General features: G+C 38.3%; 1 protein-coding gene across 1 annotated transcript in view; it reads left to right on the top strand.

The window, feature by feature from the left end:
• Positions 1-17,971, top strand: part of LOC138114193 (BEN domain-containing protein 5) — an 888,499-nt gene that overhangs the window by 205,516 nt on the left and 665,012 nt on the right. Inside the window, exon 4 of the mRNA XM_069023367.1 lies at positions 11,517-11,611. Coding sequence (XP_068879468.1) covers positions 11,517-11,611 — 95 coding nt within the window. The remainder of the gene's footprint in view (positions 1-11,516; positions 11,612-17,971) is intronic.

Genomic DNA, 17,971 nt, shown 5'->3' with positions numbered 1-17,971 from the left:
TGGAAGTCTTCTGCTCCTGTCACTGCATACGCTTTTTTTGTTTGTATTTTCCTGCCTCCCTAGTGATAAGTGGGTTCCTTCCCCTCCCCAGGCTTGGCCACCAAAACAGTGTTTTCAGACTTTTGCCTGCCTCTATGATACACAGATATAGGCTGGCTGTCAGAGCAGTGTGCATGAGGGGATGTAGCTATAGATATAAGTAAAATCAAGGGAAAGCTTGTCATATGCATTGCAGTAAAATAAGTGTAAACAGCATTAGTGCTCTGGAAATCTCAGGGCTTAAATGATACTCGGGGAAATGAGAGATGATCAGCTGTGATTACTTCATAAGGGAGCTGAGGAATGTCTTGGATCTTTGATTACAAATTTTTTTTGCTAATAATTTGTATCTTCTGCTGTTATGATTTTAAAATTCTGGGAAATCTGAAAGGAATTATATTTACATATGGTTTCCAAAAAAATTCTTGAGTCTTTTCCAAAATGAAAAAATTGAACAACATAAAGTGTGAAAGCTCTTTTTGCAGCATTACGGTTAATATTGAGATGTTGTATTAAAATACTGAGTTATGAGAAGCAATGTTATCAATTTTCCCATTTCCCCAGAAGGGTTTTCAGCAACTTTGAATATTCCATCAACCTGGCATATTAAAGAGTGCAGAACTTACCTGTTAAAATGCACAGAGCATTCATAGTAGCCTCATAGCAGCCTGCTGTTACTGTTGCTTCGCAGAAGAATAAGCAAACATTTAGAGATGATGTTTTCTCTGCCAAGAGGGCACTTCACAGCAGATTTCTACTCTACCTTTTGGAAGTGATCTGAAGGAAAATCAAATCTGTATCATATTGAAAGGGGGTTTGGCCATACATGATACGATTTTTTAGAAAGATGTTCTGCACTGTACCATATTTATATCTTTTTGGAGTCTTGGTTTTGATGGAAAATTACCAGAATTTGTGCTGAGACTTGCTTAGTATCTGAGCAATGTTTCTTATAACTCAATATAATATGTTTCAGCGAAGTACCAAATTCTCAGTACTTCAAAGCCAATAAAGATGAGCGATCCATTTCCAAATTCCTTTTATTCATACAGCAGATTGATTTACATAAACTAACAAAACAATATTACACTTAAAGTTGATCTGTAACAGTAATAAAAATGTTGCTGCATCCCAAAGCTGCAGAAACGTCACTTCCAATCTACAGTGATCACTTACTAAGGATAAATGGTGCCTATGGGATTTTTGGCAAACCCAGCGTCTTTCTCCCAAAATGCTAGGCTGTCTTAAATCCTGCATCAGAAATCCACCCATATTCAGCAAGAAAGTGTGAATGTTTGCTTAACTTTAAGCCTCTAGGAACACTTAAAGTGGGGCTAAATATTAATGTGTTTGAGAGCTTTTCTGAATACAGATGCTTTTTTATCCACATTTAAACCTCAGGCAGGGCAAGATGAAGTTTTACTTCTGGCATTTGAAAGCAAAAGGACCTGACTCACTGGACTGCAGTTATACTGCTCACCCCAGTAATGAGGATTTGCCATTGCTGGGCTTTTTTCCCCTTTCCAGTGCGAGGGAGGAATGCCACAGGGGAATGACACCTGTGTTACACAAATACAGCACAGGGCACCTTGCTTTAAGACACTTAACTTTCCTATTGGAATCCTCCCTGTTCCTTTGTTTAGCTGTTCTGTTCATGACACTGCCAAAACATGTTTATTCCACACTCTGTGAATCATCTTTGCAAACAGAAAGGGATCAGCATTTGAATCTAACATTCAGCATTTCAGCTTCAGAATGGGATTTTCAAAGCTTTGAGTACAATTCATATATCCCCTTACTATTAGGGTTGGTTAAGGCAGTTCCGAGGTCTTATTCTAAATGTCAAATAGTTACACAAAAAATAACAGGAATTAGATCAAATTTCCTTCTACTTACCCTTGGGTTTTCTTTTGAAGCACAAAACTTTGAGTACTCTGTTAGCACATGAGTTAGACTGTTGGAGTAGAATTCTAAGCAGTGAAAGTTGAAAATACAAGAAATAGTGCTGAAGTACTGTAGAAATCATGAGCATTCTTTTTCAAATCAATACCACAAGTTCCTGGTTGTCAATGCTAAGATTCCAATGTACACTAACACATCGATTACATTTTCTTTTAGAAATCGGTGAATTGTGTGAATGTTGCAGTATTGCAAAAGGATTCAGCCAGAAAGAGCAGAAAAAAAAAGTATTTTAACTCTGCTATTTAGAAATAGAAGGGATTATTAATTTTACAAAGGAAAACTAGAGGGTACATGCTATAACAATAACTCTCATTTTCATGAAATTGATAGCATATAGTTTATATTTTCCCTCAAAAAAAAAAAAAAAAGGGTTTTTTCATCAGCACTGCAGCTACTCCAGTAAGGATGCAATTCAAATTCTGTCTAAATATAAAGCAGCTGTACAATATGGGAAACCTTTATTCTATTACTATTCAGAGCCATGCATGGAAGAACATAGAAGGTTCAAAGGTTTCATTGTAATAGCTACTAAAATGCTTGAATTAAAGAAAATAAAGGCAAAACCAAGGACCTCCATGAATAACCTGGACACAAAGCCCATCTGTGCTTAGTTACTGGAGAAGTAAATAGAGAGGGTTTAGGTTTGCAAGGCTGTGATCCCAGTAACGTGACCAAGACCACTGGCAGTAATAACCAGGGCTTGTGCACATCAAAATGTCATTGTTTTGTAACCCATCAGAGAACACTGAGGCAAATACATCAGTGTTGGTTTTGAGCTCTCCCATATATCCTGTCTTGCCTTCTGTGTGTTATCATCTCCTTCTTTTCCCCCACAGAATTTTCCCACCAGCTCCAAACATCAGCTTTTAACTGTGAAAAATGCCAGCCACAAAAATACAAAGTAAACAGTTGGTGGAAAAGCTTCATCCAAATCTCTCCCTTAATAGGGCTTTCTTTATCTTCCTCACGAGGACCTACACTTGAAAAGGCTTTTTCATTCTCATCTTCCAGACTGGGTATCAGATGTTTTGCTGCCTTTGTGTTTGCGTGCTATTTAAGTTGCTATTATTAACTTCTCTTTGTTTAGGGGTTGAGCAAAATCATGATCCATACAAATATCAGTGCAACTCTGTCATTTTTAGTGCCACTCTCACCTGATGCCTTGCAGTATTTTGGGTGAGATGTTGGTGTTCAGCACTCCACCTGCATGCTTTAATCTCTGTGTCACTCTGGTGTCCATCATCAGGGTCTAATTTGTCGGTAAGTGCATCTCTTGTTGGTAAGGGAGGCTTTGATTCTGGATCATGGGCTGATTTGCACTTTATGAGGAGCCCAGAAAAGTAGTCTGTGCAGAGTGTGTAGAATGCTCCCACATGAACTTAGTGCCACTTCATGCTCTGCTCTTTATGCCAGTGCTCATAAACATGGGCTTTTTGTTCTTACCATAGTTCCTATAACAACTGTGTGGTGGCTTTTTCTGTCCCTTTTTCCAGTCTGATCTCATTGTTTTGAAGTCTCCTATGGGCCCTGCACCATGAAGAGGATTTGGGCTAGAAAACACTTAGTTGATAGCATTATCTTTTTGTACCACCAAGAATATGTTATTATTATAACTATTTCAAGTCCTACAAAACTTTGCAGCATCTCTTCTCACTGGCTAAATAATTTCTATTAGGAAAAGGAAAATGTAAGTCTTTTCAGCTGCTTCCTCTTGAGGGGTGTAAGATATCCGCAAATTTTGCTAACACGTTCCAGAACAGCCAGCTGTTACTATCCACCTGCAGCCATAATATTGATTGAAAAGAATATAGAACCTAAACATGGATAGCTTCTGTAATTATGCAGAACGAGTTTAATACATGATGCTACTTCAAATGTCATCTGGCAGTGGCTGCAATGTGCCATGGAATGTATTAGGAAATAATTTAGCTGGTTGAGAAAGTCTCAGAGAAAGACTGTGCACTGTTTTCTTGTATTACTGATTCCTGAAAATATTCATGGATATGGAGAAAGGCAGTGACAAGACCAACAGGGCTCAGGCACCTGTCAGTTATCAAATAAAAAGCTGCTCACACATTCCTGCAGCTCTGCAATTTCCCAACAATGGAAGTAGAAGTGGCTCTTTTGCCAAAGACTGCGTATATATTAAAAAAAAAAGGAAATAATAAAAGTACCGTTTTTTTCCCCCCAAGCTGATTAAATAAAGATACCTTTGTTATTTTTGAAAATATTTTGACCTTTTTCTACAAAGAATGAAAAAAAAATGGCAAGAAGGTTTCAGCTTCAAACCTGTTTTAAATAACTCTGTAGCCTGGTTATATGCCCTGTCAGGACTCGTGCTATTTTCTTTTTGATGAATCAACACAATCCAATACATGTCTTGTGACACATTTGCAATTCTATTGGAGATTTTGGCCCAAGGGAGCAAGGAATGGGAGTCAGTCTAATTACACAACTGCTGGCTTTCCAAATGCACATTTCTGAGTTTTCACTTGAATCTTTCAGATTATTGATGTTCAGATGAAAAGTTAAAACAGAAAGCTGACTTACGATGGCAAGAGAACAATATTGTTATTCTGTTCAATAAAAAAATTGCTGCTTTTCCAAAAAAAAGTTGAGTGGGACAACTTGGAGTGACTCTTGACCTCACAATTTTCAAGTCCAGTGGGTCACGCAGAGAAGCCAGGTTAGTGGTCAGACCACAGCATGGCATTAAACAGGGAGTAGCAATTCCTCTGTCAATCCTTTTGAAAGCTTTCTGCTGGAATATGGTCTTCTGCACAGTTTTCCCCTGCTGTAGAACTTAGTGAGGTAAAAGTGAAATTCCAAATGGGCTTCCAAATGGGGAAGGAACACTTGCACAGGTATTACACCTCCTGTGGGTCTATGCCTAAACATATTAGTTTGAGGGCAAAGAAAGGACTGCCAGAAAGGACAGATAACCAGGCAAATGCCTAAACTAGTAATTATTTTTAAAAGTATTTCTTGCCATTGACACACAGTTAAACCCCATTACCTGAAAAGCACTCATACAGCTTAAGGGTGCTGGGTTAGCAACAAACCCAAGAATATTTCCAACACACAGACAAATACCACAATAAAGGCTAAACTAATTTAATAGTTAGCACAGCATTATTTCACAGGTCTTGCTGTATTAAAATCCCTTGGGTCTCATTTTAATATTGCTCTTTGCAACATCCCAGACTTCAGCGTTCCTCTCTTTCAAGTAACTAAGTGAAGATCTCCACCAAGGGAAAAACCCCAATAATTCATAATTTGTAATGCATTTGCTGCATCACTTTTCTAAAATTTTGTTGTGTTGTAAAGACTCGACAGTTTCGAGTTAACGAGACACAGGTACAGCTGATGAGTGAGGCTGGTGGAGCTCTCCATGGTCCCAGCATCCTCCTCCCGCTGAAAGTGAGTATTTATGTTCCCCTCCTGAGCATCAGCAGGTTTTGAAAGCTCCTTAACTGAAGAGAAAAAGGCTAAATGCTATCAATATTAAAAACTTTTCCATTTGAAAGGACAAGTCTTCCTACAAAGGGAAAAGAAAAGCATGGGTTATTTTAAAATGTTAGCAGTAATGAATGATTTAAATTTGAAAAGGTCAGAAAAATGCAGTTTGTAAGTTCTCATTGGGGATTTTGCACAGACCTGACTGTTTTATTACTTGTTTTCTTCAGCATTGATAACAGTTGCAGGTGACACTTTTTTCTTTCCATTTTGAAGTCCCTCCAGTGTAATTTGTTTTTGTACAGCTTTGTATAAGGTGCTCTGTCAGAAAAGATCCTAAAGACCTCCTCACTCAAATACTGAAATGCAGCACTTTTTTTGGTGAGCAGGCAGCAATCCCATGTTGCCACTTTCTCACATTCATAAATGGTGTCTCAAAATCTCACTAGTCATGGGATTGGTTCATTTTTCTTTCTTTGTGTTTTTTTTTTTTTTTTTTCTTTTGCTCCTTCTGAAGTAGATCTGCCCTTTAAAGAGATGAAAACTTACATCTTTACTTCTTTTAAAGAAATAAGGAAGGAAGGAAAGGATAACAAAGATTCTTGCAAAGGCAAGAACCCAACTTACAAAATGTGCAGGTTTCAGGAATTCACAAAACACAGTAATATCTAAAGAATCTGCAGGAGTGGAAATCAAGATATCAAGCACTGTAAGCAATGCAGAGCCCCATGATATCCACCACGTTCGGATCTTTAATGTTCATTCAGAGCACAAAAGCTCAGACTTAATTTCAACAGAAAGGTCTTAGTAGTAGTACTTACTGCCCATCTCTTATTTTGGCTGGTTAAATGAAGAAATTGTCCATGACTAACTGAAAACAGTTGGTCCCCAGGTACTTTGATAGCTCATAGTGAAGTTTGTATCATACTGGTAACATTCCACACTGTCCACTGAATTGAAATTATTATGCTATTAATATTAAATATCTTATATAATTTTAAATATTTAATATATGTATATTACATCAATGTTAAGAAGGCCTGACACTTCCTACTGTGAACCCTATTTTCAGTTAGTTAAAACTTCTCATACTTGTAATCATTTGACACAAAATTTTCCGTGCCAGGTGTCTGCCTCAGGCAGAATTTTGTGGTGTTCTATGGTGTGTTTGTTTTTTTTGTTTTGTTTTTTTTTTTTTTTTTTTTTTTCTTTTAATGTCAGCCAGAGCTGCAAAGTTATTTTTTGTGAGAAACCAGCAAGGGAAAACTGTGCAAAATAAACCTGGGAGACTTTTTGAAGGGACCTTGTGTGTCCTTATCCTGGGGGAAGGCACTTAACCTTTGTCAAAGGTGTGACTTTCTTTTGGAAACCTGCCTCAGCTGGAAAATCTGCTGGGAGCTGGGTGAACCCTGTGCTCCCACCAGCCTGTTGGAATATGATGCTCAATACAACCATCCACATTCAGTGCCTTCAGCTCCAAACCAAAACCACCCTGCTGTGTGCTTACCCCCCAGGTAGCTAGCAGCTCCTTCCAGCTCCAGTCAGGAAAAGTGCTGGCAATAAGAAAAAATATGTGACATACTTCAGCCATCTTTCCCCCTTGTGTTTTTGCTTCATCTTTATCTTGCTCATGTTAAACACACTGAGCATCCCTTAATACCCATTTGTGCTTTTAACTCCTGAAATATGTCTGCAAAGGACTATAGGGAAAAGTAGACATAATCAGTAAATTTTAAGGCTAAAGGAAGGACCAAGCTTTACCTTAATTTTCTGTCCTAATGGTTTTATTAGCAAGATACCTTCAAATTCAAAGGTATTTTACCTTTCTGCACATGCTCTGGAAAGAGAACCTCCTCCTTCTTCTCTCAGTGGGCAGAACTTGCCTGCCTTGTCTCATGCTCTCCAACATCTGTCTCAGATCTGGCAGCCCAAGCACAGAGCCTGAGACTGCAGCAGTTTCCTTCCCTCATGTTGTGAAGCCACAACACATCCTGGTGCATCCCCAAGAGCGTGGTTTGACTTGGTGCTGTCCTGAGAGGCTTTTCTGCACTGTGCCTCTTCCACCTTGCCAGGAGTTGCAGATCAGTTTGTCAGAATAATGCAATAGATTTAAGATTTTATCCTAAATCTGAAGTGAAAGCACAGAATTATAATTTCTGGTACAGCATCAGTTTGCATATTGCTTCCTTTAGTGGTAATCATACACTCCCAAATACCCAAGTATTTTTATTGTAAAAATTTCCTCCATTTTTCTCTGTATTGATGCTCTGGAGAGCAGAGCAATTTCTAGGGAATTTTAAGTACATTTAATCTTGTTTTATTTTCTTAACGTGATATTTCCTAAATTCTTGAATACTCATTTTTGAGTATCTCAATTATATTGCTTATAAGATGACACTCTTGTACATCTCTGTAATTCATATAATCATTCAGAATAGTAATAACTTTATTGCAAAAATGTGTTTTAATGTGCACAATTTATATGTAGTCCTTTTGCACTTTACACTACACGACTGGTGTGTTAAAGGATATCAGTATAGAGGGAAATCAGACTAAAAACTAGATTTGTTCAGCAAAACTTTCATTGCTGTATCACAACCCTTTATGATAGCATTCAGTTCAAAGCTGTTTGCATACCTTATTGAGCAAGCTGCATATTTTTCCAGCGTGTGTATCCAGTGTGTACCCTGTAGTCATTACATTTTTGCACACTTCACTGGCTGAGCTGCATGGACTATTTTAACTATCACCAGGAATACTTGACGGAGTTCAGCTGCTCATTTGAGTGCTTTGGTTTGTGTACTTTATTACTTCAGTGGTGTGTGTTGATAAAGTTCTGTTCTGTGCTGTTAAATTTTTGGTTCTGCCAATCTAACTCCGTGCCATGCTGGGAGAATTGCACGCATTGCTAACTGCTCACTCCATGGCGAACAGGAGTGCTCGAAATGCTATAATCTGCAGTGTTTTGTTAAATGAGCTGCATTATTTTTGTTTTTATATACATTGCTTACCCAGTTGTGTACATTTGCCCAACTCATTATACAAAATAAGCTTGATTGGAATAAGAACATTCTCTACCAGCTGTCTGCTCTGAGTCAGTATGTAACAAAATTAGCAACTTTCCCTTTCCAACAGTGACATGATTGCATCCAAAGTTTAAGGCAATTGGTTTGGAGATCTTGTTTGTTTCATTCACTCCATGCAAACATCAAGATTAACAAACCAATTTGTTGCAACTTAATTTGTTTTCAAAAATCTGAACAGAGTTAAGTAACAGAGGAAAATCTGAGCATTCTATTAGAGGGAAATGCTTCCATGTAGAGCATAAAGCATGTAGAGACCTGAATAGCATTCTTTAATTTGAACCCATCCATTGTAAACAGAAGAAGATGGAAAATAACATCTCCCAAGATGGATATTTCATCAGATAAGCAATATCCTAAATACTTAAAATTACAAACATAACATTCTGTAAATTAAGTGCATTCTTTCATCAAGAGTTATAAAAATAAGTTCAGCTCATGACCCTCAGAAAATCTCAAAGTACATGGAAACTCTTGTGCAGGGATAAGTAGTTTCCTCACTCCCTTTGGTGCAAAATTGAATTACCATCTTCAAGAATGTGATTTTCTCAACTTACTAGTTTTTCATGTCAGTTCTAGTCAAACCTACAGGTTATGTTTATATTTTGCTTTGACTGATTTGCATAATTTGCACACATAGAAGTGTGTGCTCCCATTCACAAAATCTTCAACACTACATTACCTCAAAAAAATTTGCTTAGTTTTTCTTGAGTCCAGAGGGCTATGCAGTCTACCTGGATTCCTAGCTGCCCCTTATGAAAGGATAAATGTGCCTGGTTCCTGTTTGTGTCCCACTGCTGATTCCTTTCACTTTAATCTTATCACTCCCTGTTGCCTGAGCAGAGTGCCTGGAAGGTCCAGATTTGTTTTTGCAAAGTTTTACGTATGAAAGCTTAATTGATCTTATTGTTTTGGTCAAAAATTGTTTGATTTTAAACGGTGGTCATTCAGTTCTTAGGCTTCTCATGGACCGTCATGAAGGGTGCCAACATAACAATAGTTTATTCTCTAAATAAAGTATGAATATAATTTTTAATGATCTGTCTTCACTTCTACCTTTAAAAAACAAGTGTAAAGAGAGACTTAGAAATTGAATGTATCACTATATTGTGGACTGTTTTATAAAAACTAATTTAGTCTTCATATTTTGGTTTTTTTTTGAGTACATCAATGTTGGGTATCAAAAGAGTGCAACAAGTGAGGGATACTGCACTTACCATCTGAAAAGTCAGTGTACTCCATGACGTGAGCTAGATCCAATTTAGGCTTTCTTAACAGAAACAGAATAAGTAATTTTTTATGAAATGACTTGGAGCTGACAGATGGTAAAGAAAAAGGTTTTGTCTCTGTTTTCTTTTGTCTTCCCCCTGCATTAATTTGCTGTTAGTATCAATCCATTACCCTTAAAGAGCTAAATTTTGCTCTTCCCTTGACCTGTTAAATATCACCTACAGTTTTCCCAAAGTTTTAGTTAAACTAAGATCAGATTTAGAATCTTTCCGTCTTAGCTATTGCATTCAAACAACTGATGGCTATGTGCAATTTCTGTGTAGGTATCCTGTACACTTTTTGCAAAGGAAAATTCTTCCTTTTGCCAGGGGAAAGGAAGAGAATATTCCTAACTTTGGGAAAAAAAATCAGAAAACATTTTTTTTCCCTGCTGCTATGAGAAGGCTAGGAAGGGTGGGGGATCAAGTGCACCCTTGTTCAGTTTGCAGTTGACACCAGCTTGGATGGGAATGTTGATCTGCTGGAAGGCAGGAAGGCTCTGCATAGGCATGTGGACAGGATGGGTTGATGAGCCAAGGCCAATTGTATGAGATTCAACAAGGCCGAGTGCCAGGTCCGGCCTTTGGGCCACAACCCCTGCAGTGCTCCAGGCTGGGGCAAAGTGGCTGGAAAGCTGCCTGGGGAAAAGGGCCCTGGGAGTGCTGGTGGACAGTGGCTGAACAGGAGCCAGCTGTGCCCAGGTGGCCAAGAAGGCCAGTGGCACCTGGATTGTATCAGGAATAGTGTGGCAGCAGGACCAGGGCAGTGATTGTCCCCATGTGTTGGGCACTGGTGAGGCCACTGGTGAGGCACTGGTGAGTGCTGTGGCCAGTTCTGGGCCCCTCATGACAAGACAGACATCAAGGGGCTGGAGTGAGTTCAGAGAAGGGAAACGGAGCTGAAGCAGAGTCTGGAGCAGAGTCTGGAGCACAAATCTGATGAAGAGCAGCCGAGGGAGCTGGGGGGGCTCAGCCTAGAGAAAAGGAAGCTCAGGGGGACCTTAAAACTACCTGAAAGCTTGGAGCCAGGTGGGGGTCAGTCTCTTTTCCCAGATAACAAGCAACAGGACAAGAGGACATCACCTTAGGTTGTATCAGAGATTTAGATTGCATTATAGGAAAAAATTCTTCACTGAAAGGGTTGTTAAGGATTGGAACTGGCTGGCCAGGGAAGCGGTTGGCTTCCCCAGAGGAATGTAGATGTGGTACTTAGGGACATGGTTTAGTGGTGCTCTTGGCAGTGCTGGATTAATGGTTGGACTTGATCTTGGAAGTCTTTTCCAACCTAAACAATTGTATGTTTCTATCCTATGATTCTATGAAGCAGTTAGAGGGTTTTCACAAGGAATGATACCCCATCTCCCAGCTTTCCTCCCACTTCTGTAATGTTAACTGCAGCACACTGGACTTGCTCTGCTTATTTTTTTATCTGGCTAGGATTCCTACTGAAAAATGAGCATACTAAATTAAAAACATATATTTCATATGTATCAGTGCAATGTCAAACAACATGGACATTTTAAATACTTGGAACAGACAGGATATCCATTATCTGAGGTCAATGGAGAGTAACAGTAATTCACAAGGTGCACATCTATTTCATATATTATCTGTGCATATTTTTATGCATCTGGTATAGGCAACGCATGTAGAAACTCTTTCAGAATTTATACCTGATCTCTTTTCTTTTCCTTTTTTTCCCCTTCAGAGAGTGATTTTCAATGTTGTCAACTTCAGTAAAACCAAAAGCCTCTATAGAGATGGGATGGCTCCAATGGTGAAATCCACAAGCCGACCAAAATGGTGAGTTATTCCCTCAAAGACTTAATGAGGTAAACATGTTTTACTCAGCACTTGTACCAAAGACCCCATGGCTCAGGAGCACTTTTACCTGAGAGTATGAGAACCTTGATGCAGCAGTGTTGTGAGGACAGGTTCTCTTTGGAGCAGATGGACAATGTGCATTCTGGAGGCCCCTTGTAGTGCCTTGTTTCAAGTGGCTTGACTGAAGTGATGTCCATTCCAGCAGTCTGAGCAGTCAGGGCTTGGGGCAAATTGTTTTTCAGCAACTTTCAGCTTTTAGGACAGTCCTTATCCCAGTTTTGGCCTGCATTAATCTCCCCAAAAAGCCTGCAGATATTATGGGAGATGGACTGGGATTGGTTTGGTTTTGAAAAGCTGCTTGGAATTGTTCTCCCTGTTTTGGGGTGGCTGGACTCTGGTGGAGGAATGTGAGCTCTGCCATGTGAGTTGACCTCACGTGAATGAGCAGTGCCTGGTCTAAGACAGAGGGAGGCCAAAAAAATCTCATCACCATCTACACGAAATGTACAAAATGGGAAGTCATGTGCATATTAAACATGTGAATACCCATATAGATTGTACATTTTCTCAAAGCAAATGTAATGAAACATCTACTGTGAATAATAATATGTAAATCTAGTGAGTCTGAATGCATGCAAGACTCCCAAGAATTATATGATTTGCCTTTGCCAGGAGACTTGTTTGAATATGGATAGTGAGGTTAGGCCAGAAGCGTACAGTAAGCTATTCCTGTCAGCCTTCACAGCTGCTGCTTTTTATTGGTTAATTAATAATACATTTGATCAAGATGGACATTATCTGAGCTTTCTAAATATATCTTTCTTAAATGCTTCAACTGTCACAAATTTTCCACTCACAGGATGGAAATGGTGGTCATAAGGTTGTTGTTATTGTGTGGCTTCCTCTTCATACGACCACCAGAATGGATATTTGGCTTTTTATCTAGATGTTAAGGTCATATGGATGAAAGAGCGGTCTCACGGTACAGTTAGTGGATTGAGTCAATTCCAGCTCAATAGAAACATGTAATAACATTGAAAATTAATTAAAAAAATCCATTGCATTTAGTGTTTTTGTAGCTAAAGTCATGTTAATTGTGTTTACTATTTAATTTCGGAAAAATCTTCTGGGGCATTTCAGGGCCACATTTATCAAGCATATTTTAATCATCTTTCAAAACCTTTTCCTTCTCTCACTGAGGTCTGGTATTTGCAGCTAAGTGTATTGTGTTTTAAGTTTATCTATAAATCAGATATTGCTTTCACACAAATTTTATGCCTTACTTTGGTTTCAAATTAAAGTGTAAATCTTACAAAACAATGCAAAATGGACTTATTTTTTTAGAACATATAGGCTCCTTCACTATTTTTAAAACAGATTTCTCTTCCATTTCCCCAGAGGTCTATTTATTTTTGTGTTTTATATTTTTAGAGGATGTATTTTGCTCCCATGAAAGCGAGGAATGAATAACATTGCCTGGAGCCAGGCACAGTGTAGGCAGCAGGTGCTGAGCAGCTTCCTTTTACAGGGCTACTACCATACTTTAATCCTGTTTCAAAAACTCAAGATGCAATTTTTTTTTCTTTAAAAAGATGATTATTCTATTAAGATATTTTTATTTTTTTTCTAATAGTCTGCATATGAAAACACCTTGCTCTGCTTTGAAGGTGCACATTAATTCATACTGTTATCAGGGACCTTAGTGATATTGGGGTCTACTCAGTATAATTTTCTGTCTTGATGTTAATAGGATTTATGCATGTGTTTTCCAAGTGGGAAAACATATATATTATTTTTGGATATATGAGCTCTATTAGGGCTGTCTTCCATTTGGATTATGCCTTTCACAGTTACCTCTGTATCTGTTTCCATGGCATTCTAGTGCAACCTGTAAACAAAATTTTCTCTTCCTCTGTTTGCTGAAATAGGATTTACCAGTACTTGCAGCTGCTAGTGCAGCACACAGGTGGTTGTGGTCCTTGAACACGAGCAGGGCAATATCCAGCTGCATCGATTTGATCCTGTTTGATGTTTTGTATGTATTAGTCTTGTAAGCAGTACTGGATCATTCAATGCTGCAAAAGTGCTGAGCTTTACATGAGGGGAGGAAGGTGCGGAAGGAAACTGTTGAAACTCTCCAGCTCGTATTAGGGTTTATGTCAGCATAGCAGTTTAGTGGACACAACGAAATTAAATTAGAAAATGATACATTAATTACAAAAAGCTGAAGAAACACTAAAGGTTTTCAAATCAAGTTAAAAGGAAGAAGCTGTGGGCTACAAATACTCTGTTGCTTAGGCTTCATCTCTGAACTCCTCTGTATGAAATATTTGAGGAATTCATCATTATTATGCCTGCCTATGGAAGCATTTGTTCCATACTAAAATTCACCCAACTTCCTCTGGCCACACTGATAGATGCAAGTCTGTGTCACACATAACTATTCCACTACCTTTTTAAGATAATCAATTTTGAGTTTTAGAGTGATGAAGTGTCTGTTTTCCTTTTTGCATTTCAGAGATATGGGTACATTATTCCTCTTAAAAACAGATGTTCAAGCCTGAGTTACGGTTTTTGATTTAAATGAGAAACTTCCCACTGTATTGAGGCTAGAATTTGACCATATTGCTCACAAACCCCTGCATACCAAAAGTAGATTGGCCTCCAGAGACTGTGAATTTTAATATTTGTTTTGAATGTGGTTATGCAAACATGGCTCCGAGCTTTGCAACACTTTGTGAGTTTGATTCTTGACTCTGGAACAAATTGCTGCCAAGTGCTCTTGAAGTAGAGAGTGTGTCAAACAGAGATCAACGTTTTTGACCTGTATTCTCTTGCCCTGTGGGGTAAGATCTTTAAATGCAGACAGCATCAAGGTTCAGCTCAGTGTTACTGATGTAAATGGAGTATATCACTGTCATCAAAGCACTCTGTGTGGACACAGATGTTCTGGTGTTGACATATTCTTCTCTTTTGAAGTAAGGCCAAACATTTCAAGCAATGAGCTACTGGAAAGAGGAAGCAGTCTGTTGATGGATAAGGAAAAATACAGGTTTCACTGTAAAGAAAAAGATTTATTTAAAAAAAATTAAAAAGCCTGAAAAAAAATTCTGATTAAAATGATATATATGTTTTCCCCACACATGGTCATGGACACTAAATAGTATGGGGTTGTATCTGTTGTGTCAAATTTCACTGCACTGAAGCACAGCTCACATATAGAAATACAGCAATGTGTAACACCTCGTGACATCAGTTGCTTTCCATAGCAGACTGGACAAGATAAACCACAAGATTTTATTACAAACCACGGAAATGGGCCATGTCGCTTTAACATTTGATATCTGTTTTTAAGATATATTGCACCAAGATTTTAGAGAATTGGTGGGGACTTTAAAATCAAAATTTACTATATATAAATTTTTGATATAAAACCTCAATATCATAGAGACCTGTTCTGATTTGCCTGAGTCTGTTTTTCTGTTTAGTAGAGGTGGAGAATTTGGAGGTAGATGGATTTGAGGAAATTGAATTTTTGCTGTGTTTATGGACTTTATACTGTAATCCTATTTTTCTTTGCTGCTTGATTTAAGTGCAACATTATTTTGTTGCAGTTTCTTAATCATGATTTCACACTAAGAGCTCTGTCTTTGGAAGTAAAGATAGTAAAGCCTGCCATATGGGCATAGCAGTGGAAGACCATCTAAATACATATACTGTACTATTGTATTGATTGCACAAAGTTTTACAAGTTTCTCAAAGTTAAATAGAAGAGTGAGTTGTTCGAGAGGCAGCAGATTTTCCAAATGATGAAGTGAGCAAATATTCCCTTTGGGCAGAGAACAGCTATAACTCTTGATTATTCAGTGTGAGCATTGCCTCATTGGGGACATTAGTTTTTCAAATTGTGCTAATCTTTTAAAAGTAACAACTGGCCACTCATCACCTTAGGTATTTCAGCAAGATCATGTGCAAAACTCTAATTAGTATTTATAGAACAGCAACTCCTCCCAGTAGAATAGTAGCAGTAGCTGGCAAATATCTGGTTGACACCTGTTAAGTCTTTAGACATCCATTGTATTTTATTCTGCATTTCAAATGAGCAGAGAGCAGTAGGTGAAGTCCCCATAATTAAGGGATAAAGGATAATAAATAACATGGCTCTTGAGTAGATGAACACAAGGTTAAAGGCTGTTCTGCAGTTGTGATGCTGTATTTCAGGAACTGTTTGTAAGTAATAATGCTAGCTAAAATATTATTGAGCCTTCAGTATGTGGAGGATTTCTGTCTAGATCTACATGTGTTTTGTTTATAATGTCAGATTTCAAACTGCTTCTTAGCAGAGCAGCTGCTTTCTTCCCTGTCTTTTATCTTACTCGGCATTGATGGCTTTTAACCGGGTAGGCTCCCTTCTCCAGCAAGCACTCTGCTACCTCTGTTGCTATAACATCTACTGCTAAATGTTCACAACACATTGCTTCTGGAGTGCTTCTCTTTTCCAGTAAACCTGGAAGTACAGAAAAACTTCTGGGTAATTAATTCAAATTTGAATCTGTATGTATCTTGGTAAATATTGTCATGATGAGGAATTTTGGTAGACATCAAGAAAAGCAATGTAAGTTTTATGAACAATACTCCCATATGTTCCATTCATCAGAAGGGGACAAGTCTGAGAAAATCTGAATTTTGAGTAGCTAAAATGTGTTGCTTCTTGCCAAGTTTCTTTAACATTTGTGTCTACAATGCAGTGTTACAATCACTACCATGTCTACCAGGCTGCATTATACATTCTGAGACTTTCAGCAGCATTTTTAGTATGTATTTATATATCTTTAGCCATAAGATAAGCTGTTTGTGAAATGAGCTGTCATTTGTGGTGAAACAGTTTGAGAATAAAGCACTAAATATATATATAGCTTGCTAATCTGAAAGACTAAAATTGCTTCCTATAAAATATATAGCAGGCTGGGGCTAGCGATAACATCACCTGAATTTAGGTAAAGAAGATGAACAAGCTGTTATCTTTACCTGATTCCTTCCTTGGCCTATTTTACAGCTTTGGCTACTCTTGGAGGTTTGTTCCTTTGCCAGCTTTATAATGTCATGTGTGCTTGCTCCTGCTTTCCTGAGGGATGTGGTGAGAATGCTTTAGGAGGCTCCGGAATATGTCCCGTGGCACAGGTGGGTGTTGATGCAGTCCTTGCCAGGTGCAGCTTTGGCTCCTCAGAGCTGCTTCCGCCCTCATCCTGGTACAGCTCTGCACAGGAGCACCTGGCTGGGAGTGGGCTCAGGGTAAAACTGAACTTTCAAGGAAGAGAAAGAGGACTTAGTCTCGGTCTGGGTTATCACAGGGATCCAAAATAAGCTGCATAGGTCCAACCACAGGAGCAATAAGAGAGTTGGGAATAAGTGGCTGAAGCAGGGACCAAGGGAATGGGGATAGCAGCTCCAAGGAAGATGCCTTGAGAATTGTCTGTGGAACCACAGCCTTTCAGTATCGACCTGTTGAAATCCCAGGCTGAGTGAAAAGCAGGAGTAGTTTTGTCTAGGTCTTAGTGTAGCTCTTTGGAAGAAAATAGGATCTTTTTAGACAGGTTTCAGGTTAGCATGCATATTAAAGTGATATAACTGCCTCTGAAGTCAATCCCTGGGTAAATTAGTGTTTGCGTGAATCTTGTGAAATAACAAAAGGAACAGTCCCAACCGCTCTACAAACCCATAAAAGAAACACACTCTCTTCTCCTTTCCCAGCTCAGCATAGGTGGTTATTCCTGGAAATATAGAGGAGGTTACATACCACTGTTATTAACAACAGCTTTTGTGGAAATAGAGAAGAGATTATATTCTGCTGAAACAAAGTATGAGTCAGATCCCAAAATTCACGTGTTTATTGTGTAGATTAAATGGGATTTGTTTGTGTCAAGAAAGTAAGTTACATTTTATTGGAGGGATACTTCACTGGAAATTTAAGATGCATGAAATCATGTTGAAGAAAACTAATAACAAGGAAATTAATATAAAAGGAGGCAAATGAGTTTTAGGATTCAAAGAGAAAATGATGGAGAAGTTCCAAAGGCCACTATCTCATCATGAAAAACTGTAGCTGTTTTATATGTATGTGTGTGTTTCCTCATCATTTATCTAACTGATCTCCTATAAATCAATTTATTTAGATTACAGCAGAGTCAAAAGGCCCTAGCCAGGATCAAGACTTATTGTGCTTAGTGCTGTGGAAACATATAAACAGACAAAGTCCTTTTCTAAAGTTGTGAAAATTTTATGATTGATTTCAGTAAGAGCAAAGTTAGGGCAATACTGAGCACTTCTGAAAATTCCATC

This window comes from Aphelocoma coerulescens, chromosome 8 (genome assembly GCF_041296385.1).
Source record: "Aphelocoma coerulescens isolate FSJ_1873_10779 chromosome 8, UR_Acoe_1.0, whole genome shotgun sequence".
Lineage (NCBI taxonomy): Eukaryota > Metazoa > Chordata > Aves > Passeriformes > Corvidae > Aphelocoma > Aphelocoma coerulescens.
This window is presented reverse-complemented; position numbering and strand designations above follow the sequence as displayed.